This window comes from Euprymna scolopes, chromosome 6 (assembly GCF_053919585.1).
Source record: "Euprymna scolopes isolate OS-2025 chromosome 6, ASM5391958v1, whole genome shotgun sequence".
Lineage (NCBI taxonomy): Eukaryota > Metazoa > Mollusca > Cephalopoda > Sepiida > Sepiolidae > Euprymna > Euprymna scolopes.
Window position 1 is genome coordinate 102,941,354 of NC_136487.1, and position 13,255 is coordinate 102,954,608.

General features: G+C 37.3%; 1 protein-coding gene across 4 annotated transcripts in view; it reads right to left on the reverse strand.

Annotated features, from left to right (window-relative positions):
- Positions 1–13,255, reverse strand: part of LOC145277827 (monoglyceride lipase-like) — a 610,056-nt gene that overhangs the window by 63,506 nt on the left and 533,295 nt on the right. For all 4 annotated transcript variants that reach the window (XM_080129733.1, XM_080129734.1, XM_080129735.1 and 1 more), the window contains one exon: positions 1,716–1,878. In XM_080129733.1, the coding sequence (XP_079985859.1) occupies positions 1,716–1,878 (163 nt within the window). The remainder of the gene's footprint in view (positions 1–1,715; positions 1,879–13,255) is intronic.

Genomic DNA, 13,255 nt, shown 5'->3' on the forward strand with positions numbered 1-13,255 from the left:
GGCCTCACAATTGAACAACAGAAGGATGAGACCCTAGCAAAGATTGTACTTATGCTCTTTAATCATCCAACCCAAATGGTCCACATATTGATCGCAAGGACCACCGAGCCAAACTGTTCAAAAAAATGTCACACCAATTTTTTTCTGGAGCCAGGAACCTCTGTTTTAATAAGAGACCATAAGCATTCCCCAAATTTGGGCATGCCATACAAACTCTGAGCCAGATACCTCTACCAAGCACATGATGGCAACAACCACTCAGGCATAACTTGCATTCAAGACCTCCTTTCCAACTCATTGATCACTGCAAACAGAGGAAGAGACCATTCAAAGTTGTCTTTATAGAGTTTGTCACAATGCCCAACTTAAAGGGAAAATGATATATCCTCACAGTATTGGATAGTTTCAGCTGACACTTCACAGCCATACCGTGTGCAATCGTTATATAGACATGGCCTATGGATTATACCAGTTTTTCCTTCAGCACAAAAAGATCCCACATATAAAATCCTGTAACTGAATCACATACTTCATGTCTACTGACAATTCTGCAACCAGATTTCTATTACACAAGAATTCCACTGCCTTTGGCATCCATAAAGTTCAGGAAACATCGAGAGACAACACGAAATGAAGAAGAATGTACTTTACATACTATACCAGGACAGAAACTGTGAGTTGACAGACGTTCTCGAATCTGTCATTTTGTCCATGAATACTGCAACTAACAAGGCCACTGATGTCTTCCCGCATTATTCGATCACCAATTATCACACCAGAAACAGTTTACCGACACTTCACAGAAAAGAAGCATAAGACATGCCAATCAACACCTTGCTAAGACAAGTTCGCCATCACATTACCCTGGTCAATGACGAAGCTGACCACAAAATGGAGAACAGTGCAACTCTATTCACCTACAAGGACCCACTTTAAGTGCTACTCTATCAACCACAATCAACAACCAAGTACCGATAGCAGCAGTGTGTGCCCAAACCTCAAGGAGTGCAGTCGTCATTGTCAATATCTCCTCAACAGGCAGCAGTACCGTCATTACAATCTTCTCAACAGTCAAGCAACAAAGCTGCCCCTGTCATCACCAGCAATCAACAATACGATCACCTACCCCGAGAATAAGGACTGCTATCTTCATTAAATCAGCTACCTCCCTTGACTCTGCAGACAGTTGCACATTCTGACAATTGTACTGAAAGGGATGGCTAGAATCCTGAAAAGATCTCTTGGTTGGACTCACTAAAATAGGGGTAAATGTCAGACATCTGGTTGGATGTCCCACCCCCTAGAAGAAAAAGTTAAGAAAAATGAAAAAAAAGAGAGAAACAATTGACAAGGGGCCAATACTTCATTAACCCATCGGAAATAAAAGTTTAAATCTGTCTGTCCTTCTTGCTTCATCTATTTACAATAACTTATACAAGAGGTTGAGATACAACAACTAGTATCATTGTAATATTATCAAGATTAAAATGAAATAAAAGTTAATGAAATGAACAGATGACTGTCAGTTGAATTATGACAATTGAAAATGATGAATAGAATGCACATTTAATGACCTGAGATGATTGTTTAATGGCAGAACTTATATTGAAAACCTAAAATGAACTGTCTTAATTCTTGTCAACATTTGACTAGAGAAAGAGAGTTCCTTGTTAGCCCTACACACAAAGGAAAAAATATCAAAAGTAAAATCTAACCTTTAAAGTTTTATTTTGACTTGAAACTTTTTCATGCAGCACCTTGGAATGTTCAGGTGGGACAACAACATCTTGTTGGCCATGCAGAATTAATATTGGGCAATGGATTTTCGGAAGGTTTTCTTGAAGGTCATAAAGAGCATCTGTGAAGACTTTTATAAACCTAAAGGAAAAAGAATAGAATAATTACATGTAAAAAAATGCAAATATTAAAACATGAAATTCTGATCAATTTTTTTAATTATTTCAAGACTTAACAGAATTCCCTTCAGATGTTGTGTGTCAAATTGTTTTTTGTGAGTTTTGTTCATGTGATTAATTTAGCACTTTTACATCACTTGCGGCAAGCTTATTCACCAGTACATAAGTGAATAATTTCCGAAACCATTACTGCCTTTCCAGCAAGAAACAATTCAAGAAACAAAACAATTTTCTAATCTAGAACTATGCTCAATCATTGTAATCTCATTGCAATAAAATGTTATCCTTGTCCTTGAAAAACTCCTCCAAAGAATATATAATCTCATCTATGTTTCCCAAATCATGACAATGCAGGTAGGATTTAAGTTCAAGAAACCGATGAGGCTAATTTTCATAATAAAGAGCAATCTGGCAGTAATTTAAAACCACAATTGCTTTAATTACTGAATTGTAAACAGCAGTACAGATTTGTTATTTTTGAACAGAAAACACACCTCAGCTTTGATCTGTTCCACTTGGAATGCTTCTTTCGATAATCTCAATTTCGGTGCATATTTCTATCCATTAAGACTTTCTTTTTCCCATTTCCAAATCATCATTATACCTTCAAAATATTTGCCTGCTTGAACTTTTTTAGGTAAAGAAAACTAGAGGGTTGCAACTATATGAATATTTGAGTGTAAAAAGCCAGACAAATAGTAACTATATGACTCTTTAAATGTAGAAAAACCAAAGAGTTTATATGAATCTTTGAGTGTAAAAAACTGGACAGTTACAACTATATGAATCTTTTAGTGTAAAAAACCAGATGGTTGCCACGAGATGGATCTTTGAGTGTAAAAAAACACACGGTGGCAATTATATGAATTTTTGAGTGTAAAAAAACACACGGTGGCAATTATATGAATTTTTGAGTGTAAAAAAACGAACATTTGCAATTATAAAAATCATTGAGTCTAAAAAATCAGAGGGTTGCAATGATATGAATCTTCAAGTGTAAAAACCAAACTATATAGATTTATGAGTATAAAATACCAGATTGCTGCAATCTATGAGTGGTTAAAACTAGACAATTGCAAAGATATGAATCTATGAGTGTAAAAAGACAAATAGCTGCAACGATATAAATTTTGAGTGTAAAAAACAGACGGTTGCAACTTTATGAATATTTGAGTGAAAAAAACAGAGGGTTGCAACTATATGAATCTTTGAGTGTAAAAAACTAGACGGTTGCAATGATATGAATCTATGAGTGTAAAAAACCAGCCACTTGCAATAATATGAATCTTTGAGTGTAATAAAACTAACGGTTGCAATGATATGAATCTATGAGTGTAAAAAACCAGAGGGTTGACACTATATAAATCTTTGAGTGTAATCAACTAGAGAGATGCAACCTATGAGTGTAAAAAAACAGAGGGTTGCAACGATATGTATCTTTGAGTGTAAAAAACAAGGGAGTTGTAACAATATTAATCTATAGGTGTAAAACAGCAGAGGCTTGCAACTATATGAATCTTTGAGTGTCAAAAATAAGACAATTCCAATGATATGAATCTATGAGTGTAAAAAACTAAACGGTTGCAACGATATGACTATAAGTGTAAAAAACTAGACAATTGCAAATATATGAATCTATGAGTGTAAAAATCAGAGGATTGCAACGGTATGAATCTATGAATGTAAAAAACTAGACTGTTGCTACGATATGTATGTATGAGTGTAAAAAAAACAGTTGGATATATATCGTTGCAACCCTCCATATGAATCTTTAAGTATAAAAAACCAGCAACTACATGAATCTTGAGTGTAAAAAACCAGAGGCTTGCAACTACATGAATCTTTGAGTGTAAAAACCAGAGGGTTGCAACTATATGAATCTCTGAGAGTAAAAAACCAGATGGTTGCATTTATATGAATCTTTCCGTGCAAAAAACCAAATGGTTGCAATGACATGAATCTTTGAGTGTAAAAAATCAGGGTTGCAATATCAATCTACAAGTGTAAAAAAACAAAGGGTTGAAACTATATTAATCTATGAGTGTAAAAAACCAGAGGGTTGCAACAGTATGAATCTATGAGTGGTTAAAACTAGACAATTGCAAAGATATGGATCTATGAGTGTAAAAAACTAGACAGTTGCAAGGGTATGAATCTTTGAGTGTAAAACTAGAGGACTGAAACGATATGAATCTTTGAGTGTTAAAAACCAGAGGATTGCAACGATATGAGTCTTAAAGTGTAAAAAAAAAGAAGGTTGCAACTATATGAGTTTTGGAGTGTAAAAACCCAGAGCACTGCAACGCTATGAATCTTTGACTGTAAAAAACAAGACAGTTGCAATCATATGAATGTCTGAGTGTCAAAAAAAGTGAGTTCCAATGACATGAATCTTTGTGTGTAAAAAAAAGAGGGTTGCAGCTATATTAATGATGTGAATTTTTGAGAGTAAAAGACCTAAGGGTTGTAACTATATCAATTTTTGAGTGTAAAAAAAGAGGGTTGCAACTGCAACGATATGAATCTTTGAGTGTAAAAAAAAAAAGACAGTTGGCACGATATGAATGTCTGAGAGTCAAAAAGAAGAGGGTTCCAATGACATGAATCTATAAGTGAAAAAACCAGAGGGTTGCCACAATCTAAAGCTTTGAGTGTAAAAAACTAAACGGTGGCAATGATATGAATTTACGAGTGTAAAAAAAAAACAGAGGTTGCAACTATATTAATCTTTCAGTTTAAAAAAACAGATGGTTGCAATGATATAAATTTTTGAGTGTAAAAAAAAAACGACGGTTGCAACTATATGAATATTTGAGTGTAAAAAAGCAGAGTCTTGCAACGATATGAATCTAGGAATATAAAAAACAAGAGGGTTGCAACAATATGAATCTTTGAGTGTAAAAGACCGGACAGTTGTAACTATATTAATCTATGAGTGTAAAAAACCAGATGGTTTCAACATGAATTTATGAGTCTAAAAAACCAGACTGTAAGTATTATATGAATCTTTGAGGGTAAAAACCATAGGATTTTAACAATATTTTTTTTTAAATAGGCATCACCACTTATCAATGCCTAGAGGCCACTCGAGGATAAGGGTTAAAGAGTGTACAGTAAAAATTGGACAATATAGTAACTGTTATTAATGGAGATTCGGTAAATTTGTTAACTTATATGGAACGGTTCATCAAAAACTTGTTTACGTTAGACTTGAAGACAACCATATTGTAGCTGGAAAGCAGAAAAACGGAAGACAATTCCATAGGCGTGCAGTTCTAAGAAAGAAGCTTTGTTCATGGAATCTACGTTTACGTTTAGGCACAGATAAAGAGTAGGGGAAATTAGTAATAGTGCTTTCTGCTAGACGAGTGTTTCTTGTGAAAGTTTGGCGAGGAGGACCATAGATTGGAGCTCAGACGAGCACTTGCCATGAAAATAACGATAAAGCAGAGACAAACTCACAACATCTCTTCAGTGAGAAAGAGGTTGCAAGGAAGAGAAAAGGACATCCCCCACAAGGTTATGAAGTCTATTTTGAACTCTATCAAGGCAGGATAAGTCCTTTCTAGCAGCTCCTGCCCAGATATGGCAACAGTACTCCATCCTTGGATGTACCTGGCTCTTATATAGATAGAGAATTGCATCAGCAGTGAGATATCTACTGGATCGATAGAAGGATCCCACCATTTTTCCAGCGGCCTTGGCAATGAATTTAATGTATGTGTTCCATTTAAGATCAGGAGTAAAGGCCAAGCTTAGAAGCTTGTCAAAACATGAGGCCTCCCCAAGACAAGAGCCATTCATTTCAATTGATGCCAGATGGGGATCAGAGCGTTGATGATGTAAAGATAAAAGCTTGGTTTTAGATGCATTAAAAGTAACAAGCCACCTCTTTCCCCATTGTACTACTTGCTCAAGATCAGAGGAGAGAGAATCAGAGAGAACTTGGTCGTTTACTATCTTAGATGTGCTATATGTGAGATAGTAGTGTTATCAGCATAGATGTCTACGAATGATGTAAGGATGTGATTTGAAAGATCATTAATATAGATCAGGAAGAGAGTTGGGCCCAGGATGGACCCCTGAGGAACTCCAGCATTAATACTAAGAGCTTCTGATTTCTACACATCAACCACTACTCTTATGAACCTATCAGAGAGAAATGATTTAATAATTGAGAAGACATTTCCATGTATACAGTAGCCGGAGATCTTGTGAAGTAAAACTTTATGCCATACTTTATCAAAGGCTTTTGATATGTCAAGAGCAATTGCCCTAGAAAGCTAGCCTCCATTGAGAGATTCACTAATCCTATGAGATATAACTGTAAGCACATCTGCTGTAGATCTAGCAGAACAGAAACCATATTGCGTGTCATTAAGAAGGTTATTTTTGCTGAGATGGTTGATTACTTCTCTATTTAACACAGATTCCAGCAACTTACTCATGACGCACAGGAGACTTATTGGCCTGTACTGTGAGGGAGATGAGTGATTACCTGAATTCTTAAATACAGGCCATACTGATAAGATTTTCCAGGATGACAGGAAGCAATTCTCCTTAAGACAACGTTTAAACAGGTTTGTAAGGATGGGCACAAGTTCCGGTTGAATCTTTTGAGTACTATAATTGGAATACCGTCAAGGCCGGTTACTTTACTGGAATCAAGGTTTTTGATTAGCTTGACAATATCACGTACAGATATTTGTATATCACATAGCATGTTTTCTGATACAGGAGGAAATATTGGAGGTTGGCGACCTTGGTTGCAAAGGTTACAATTAGTTGCAAAGTTCTTGGCAAAGAATTTGGCTTTGTCTGATGCTGACGAGATTACATCAGGTCCATTTATGAGAGTTGAGATAGAGCACACGCTTCTGTTCAGGATTCTGTTTGCTATTTGCCAAATCTGGTGGGAACCAAGCCCCTGCTCAGCTACTTTGGACTTGACAGACTGAGCATACAAGTCTCTTGCTTTCTTTATTACTTTTTTACAGTGGTTGCTGGCAGTTTGAAAGCGGCTTTAGTCTCAGTACATCTATTAAGTTGCAAGCAATGGAAAAAGTGATTTCTAGGCGCAGTGGCAGCAGCACATTCTGGAGAGAACCATGGCTGGCTGTTAGGTTTTTGCTGGAATTTTTTGGATGGTATGAATCGGTCTATGCCTACAATTAACCATTCTGTCATGTCTGATACTATAGAGGAAATATCCTTTTTAAACATGAAATCAGAGGTAGATCTGATATAAATGTGCGGAAGCTATCCCAGTCAACCATAGAGTATCGATATACTGTACAATGGAGAGGTACATCCTGGAACTTATTACATTTCATTTTTATCTTAACCGATACAACTGAGTGGTCGGAAGATCCAAGTGGAGACAGAACAGAAGCTGAACACAGTTCAGGGCAAGTTGTGAGAAAGGGGTCTAGGAGACTTGCATACGGCTGTCAGTATTGGGAACATGGGTGGGTTCATGAACAATCTGAGTGAGGTCATAAGCAATAGAGAAATCATGACAGAACCTCCCCTCATCGTTGGTCTTGTTTGAGTGAGTTAACCATTCCACATTGTGAACATTGAAGTCTCCACAGACATGAATATTAGCTGAAGGATAAGCAGATAGGACGTGGTCAATTTTCTCAGATATGCTTTTAAAGATAGTAACTCCACTGTTGTGGGGGCGATAGAGAGCAAATATAAATGTAGTTGTTTGAGCAAGTGCAACTCGGAAGCACATATAGGGTAATTTAGGATCTTCTCTGGAGATGTCCCTACCACATGGAAAGCCATCTTTTATATAGGCACATATTCCATGCCCATGGGGATCTTGGGGGTCAGATTTGGAAGTTAAATTAGAGTATCCTTTTATTACAAACTTATCTAGGGAAATGGTCTGTCCAATGCCAGTTTCACTTAGAAATAATATGTTTGGTTTGGTCTCCTGTAATTGGGTTTCAACCTCTGGAAGGTTAGAACGTAGGCCCCTGATGTTAGAGAAGGAATCTATGAATCTATGAGTGTAAAAAACAAGAGGGTTGCAATGATATAAATCTTTGAGTGTAAAAAAACAGACGGTTGCAATGATATTAATCTATAAGTGTAAAAAACTAGACAATTGAAAAGATATTAATCTATGAGTGTAAAAAACCAGAGTGTTGCCCCAATCTGAAGTTATGAGTGTAAAAACAAGACGGTTGCAACAATATGAATTTAAGAGTGTAAAAAACCCCCAGAGATTCTAACTATATGAATCTTTGAGTGCTAAAAACCAGAGCGTTACAACTATATGAATCTTTGAGTTTAAAAAACTAGGGTTGCAACGATATTAATGTTTGAGTTTAAAAAACCAGATGGTTGCAACGATATAAATCTTTGAGTATAAAAAAACTGACGGTTGCAATTATATGAATATTTGAGTGTAAAAAAGCAGAGGGTTGCAACAATATGAATCTAGGAGTGTAAAAAGCAAGAGGGTTGTAACAACATTAATCTTACAGTGTAAAAACAAAAGGATTGCAACTATATGAATCTTTGAGTGTAAAAAAAACAGACGGTTGTAACTATATGAATCCATGAGTGTAAAAAAAACAGACGTTTGCAACGATATGAATCTATGAGTATAAAAAAACCGAGGGTGGCAACTATATGAATCTTTCAGTGTAATAAACTAGACAATTGCAAATATATGAATTTATGAGTATAAAAACAAACAGAGGTTGCAACTATATGAACCTTAGATTGTAAAAAACCATAGGGTTGCCACAATATTAATCTCTGAGTGTAAAAAACCTGAGAGATGCAACTAAAGTAATCTTTGAGTTTAAAAAACCAAATGGTTGCAACGATATAAATCTTTGAGTGTATGAAAACAGACAGCTGTATGAGTCTTGAAGTGAAAAAACCTGAGGGTTGCAACGATATGAATATTTGAGTGTAAAAAACTAGAAGGGTTGCAACATTATAAATCTATCAGTGTAAAAAACCAGAGGATTGCAACTCTATGAGTCTTTGAGTGTAAAAAAACAGAGGTTTGCAACTATATTAATCTTTGACTGTAAAAAAACTAGACAATTGCAACTATATAAATCTTTGAGGGTAAAAAAGCATAGGGTTGCAACTATGTAATTCTCTGAGTGTAAAACACTAGACCATTTCAACTATATCAATCTCTGAGTGTAAAAAAACAGACAGTTGCAACTATATGAACCGCTGCATGTAAAAAAACTAGATGGTTGCAATGATATGAATTTATGAGTCTAAAAAACCAGACAGTTGCAACAATATATAAATCTTTGACTGAAAAAAAAAAAGGGTTGCAACTATATGAATCTTTGTGTGTAAAACTCCAGACAGTTGTAACTATATGAATCTATGAGTGCAAAAAAAAAAAAGAGACGGTTGCAATGATATGAACATATGAGTGTAAAAAACCCGAGGGTTGCAACTATATGCATCATTGAGTGTAAAAAACTGGACAGTTGCAACGATATAGATCTATGAGTGTAAAAAACTAGACAATTGCAAAGATATTAATCTATGAGTGTAAAAAACCAGAGGGTTGCAACAATCTGAAGCTATGAGTGTAAAAAACTAGACGGTTGTGATAGGAATTTATGAGTGTATAAATAAACAGACGGTTGCAACTATATGAATCTTTGAGTGTAAAAAGTCGAACGTTTGCAACTATATGAATCTTTGAGTGTAAAAAATCAGATGGTTGCAACAATATTAATCTCTGAGTGTAAAAAAACCTGAGGGTTGCAACTAAAGTAATCTTTGAGTTTAAAAAACCAAATGTTTGCAGCGATATAAATCTTTGAGTGTAAAAAAATAGACAGCTATATGAATCTTGAAGTGAAAAACCCGAGGGTTGCAACGATATGAATTTTTGAGTGTAAAAAACCAGAGAGTTGCAACAATATGAAGCTTTGAGTGTAAAAAAACAGATATGTCCATGTTATGAATGGTAAAAACCCGAGGGTTGCAACTATATAAATCTCTGTTGTTTTTTACACTCATAGATTCATATAGTTGCAAGCCTCTGGTTTTTTACACTCATAGATTGATGTAGTTGCAACCCTCTCGTTTTTTACACCCAGAGATTCATATCGTTGACACCATCTAGTTTTTACACTGATAGATTAACATAGTTGCAACCGTCTAGTTTTTTACACTCATACATTCATATCGTTGCAACACTGTTTTTTTACACTCAAATATTCATATAGTTTCAACCGTCTGTTTTTTTACAATCATAGATACATATCCTTGCAACCATCTGCTTGTTTACGCTCATAGATTCATATACTTGCAACCCTATGTTTTTTTACACTCAAAGATTTATATTGTTGCAATCCTCTGTTTTTTTACACTGAAAAGTCCATATCGTTGCAACCCTCTGGTTTTTTACACTCGAAGATTCATATCGTTGCACCCCTCATGATTTTTACACTGAAAGATTCATATCATTGCAACCATCTGTTTTTTTATACTCATAGATTCATATAGCTCCAACCCGCAGGTTTTTTACACTCGAAGATTAATATATTTGCAACCCTCTGGTTTTTTACAGTCAAAGATTTATATTGTTGCAACCGTCAAGTTTTTTTCAATCCAAGATTCATATCGTTGCAACCATCTGGTTTTTTACACTCATAGATTCATATAGTTCCAACCCGCGGGCTTTTTACACTCAGAGATTAATATATTTGCAACCTTCTGGTTTTTTACAGTCAAAGATCCATACCGTTGCAATGGTCTTGTTTTTTACACTCATAGATTCATATCGTTGCAACTGTCCAGTTTTTTACACTCAGAGATTCATACAATTGCAACCATCTGTTTTTTTACACTTAAAGATTTATATCCTTGCAACCATTTAGTTTTTTAAACTCAAAGTTTCATATAATTGCAACCCTCTGGTTGTTTACACTCGAAGATTCGTATAGTGTCAACCCTCTGGTTTTTTACACTCAAAAATTCATATAGTTGCCACCATCTTGTTTTTTACAGTCAGAGATTCATATAGTTGCAACCCTCTATTTTTTTACACTCAACGATTCATATAGTTTCCACCCTCTGTTTTTTTATACTAAAAATTCATATTGCTGAAACCGTCTAGTTTCTTACACTCAAAGATTCATTGCAACCATATGCAACGATATGAATCTATGAGTGTAAAAAAACAGAGGAATCTATGAGTGTAAAATTCAGAGGGTTGCAATGATATGAATCTTTGCGCATAAAAAACGAGAGAGTTGCAATGATATGAATCTATGAGTGCAAAAAACCAGAGTGTTGCAATGATATGAATCTATGAGTGTAAAAAAGAGAGAGTTGCAACTATATGAATCTATGAGTGTAAAAAACTTGACGGTTACAACAATGTGAATCTATGAGTGTAAAAAACTAGATGGTTGCAATGATATGAATCTTTGAGTGTAAAAAAACAGAGGGTTTCAACTATATCAACTTGTTGCAAATTTCTAGTTTTCTATGCTTAAAGATTCATATAGTTTCAACCTTCTTGTTTTTACATTCAAATAATATATAGTTGCAACTCTCTGGTTTTCTACATTGAAAGAAGTTGAAGGAAGGAGGTCACTGACCCCATGAATTTCAGTGAGGCTCCATCTCTTATTACCTTCGTCCGGGTTAACAGAGGAGGCAGAGCAAAGGCTCTATGGAAAATGATAGAAGAAGGGAAAAAGGCCTTCAGAGTCATCTTTAGTGCTCTATAAAAGGAAGGGTGAACATAAAGTGGGACCCTCCCTTCACATTGCTTGGCTATCTTGCCGAGTGATGGGTGCTCCCCGTCTACAGTTTTTATCTCTCTGAAGGCCTTTTTCCCTTCTTCTATCATTTTCCATAGAGCCTTTGCTCTGCCTCCCCTGTTAACCCGGACGAAGGTAATAAGAGATGGAGCCTCACTGAAATTCATGGGGTCAGTGACCTCCTTCCCATCCACCATCTTGAGGGCTTCTAGTTCCTTTAGAAATTTTCTTTGCCGGCCGTTGAGGTCACTGACCGTATGGCTTAGGTCGGCGGAGCAGATTTTTCCCCTGGGCCAGAAAGGGAGTTTCCTTGTCCTTTCCTCCCTTGGGGCCGCCGACTTTGTCTTTTCTTTTTCTTTGTTTTTGGGTGCTTCTTTGCTTGGATTTTCAGGAGCTCCCGATTGCTCCATCTCTTAATCCTGGGTAGTGAACAGGGGAGGGGTGGGATGAACTTCTTTCTGGGGGGTGGTTTTATCAGGAAATTCAGGGCGCTGGTCTTTCTGCTCCTCCTTTCTTTCTCTTTTCTCCTGGTGTTGATCTTCTTCACTCTCGGAGCCCGAGGAGTTGCCTCTCTGCTTCCTTTTGGTTGTGGTTACCATTGATCGTGCTACGGTTTGTGGAGCCGGCTCGGCCTTCTTATTTTTCTTCGCTGCGACCGTACTCCATTTACTGGTCCCTGCTTGGTCTTCTTTAGTGGGTTCTTCCTTCCGTGCAGCTATTTCTTCCGTCTTTTTGGTCGTCTCGGCCGCTGTCTTCTTTTGAGGGCAGAATCTGGCAACGTGGCCCGTTTTCTGGCATTACCAGCATTGTGGCCTTCTGCCCTCTACAATGACGACTATCGACCAGCCCTCGCAGGTAAATTGGGTTGGGATCGCAAAAAATTCTTTGCGGGTCAACCGCATCTGGAGCCGGTAGTCCCCGGTGTGTATGTTGCGTAGTCCTTTTATGGGTTGGATTTCTTCCACGTCTCCATATTGGGATAAGATGGCCCCCAGCTGCTCCTTGATGAGGAAGCACGGTATCCCTGTTACCGTTACCGACGTTCTCCTCTTGGAGAGGTACTCTGGGCAAATCTTGATGTCTTGCCAGACGACGTCTCCTCTTGCCAACTTCTCGGCGTCTTCTTTTGTCGGCAAGAGGATCTCTCACATCGCATTAAATTGTCTTACAGCGTACTGTGCATTGATTTTGAGTTCGCCCAGCAGCACCATCATCCTGTCCTTCGGCACTCCTTTTAATCCCTTGCCCTTGGCGTCTAAGGTCAACAGGGATACCGACCTTTCCCGGATCTTGTCGAGGGCTTCCCGGACGACTGAGATGTTGTTGCCCTCGACGTAGCTCTTGTATTTCTCATTGAAGAGCCGCTTGTAATACTGGGGGGATCTTGTTTCCTTTGGTTGGGGACCCCAGCTCCGCTGTTCTTGATCTTGTCTTGTCCCACCCTGGCGCCGCAGGGGTTGCCGGTGGTGTCTTCTGTTCCTCTGGGATTTGTGGTGAATCAGTACCTGCGAGAGCTGGCCACTCCTCCTTTCCTGCCGGCTCCACGCTTTTGGCTTTCCACCC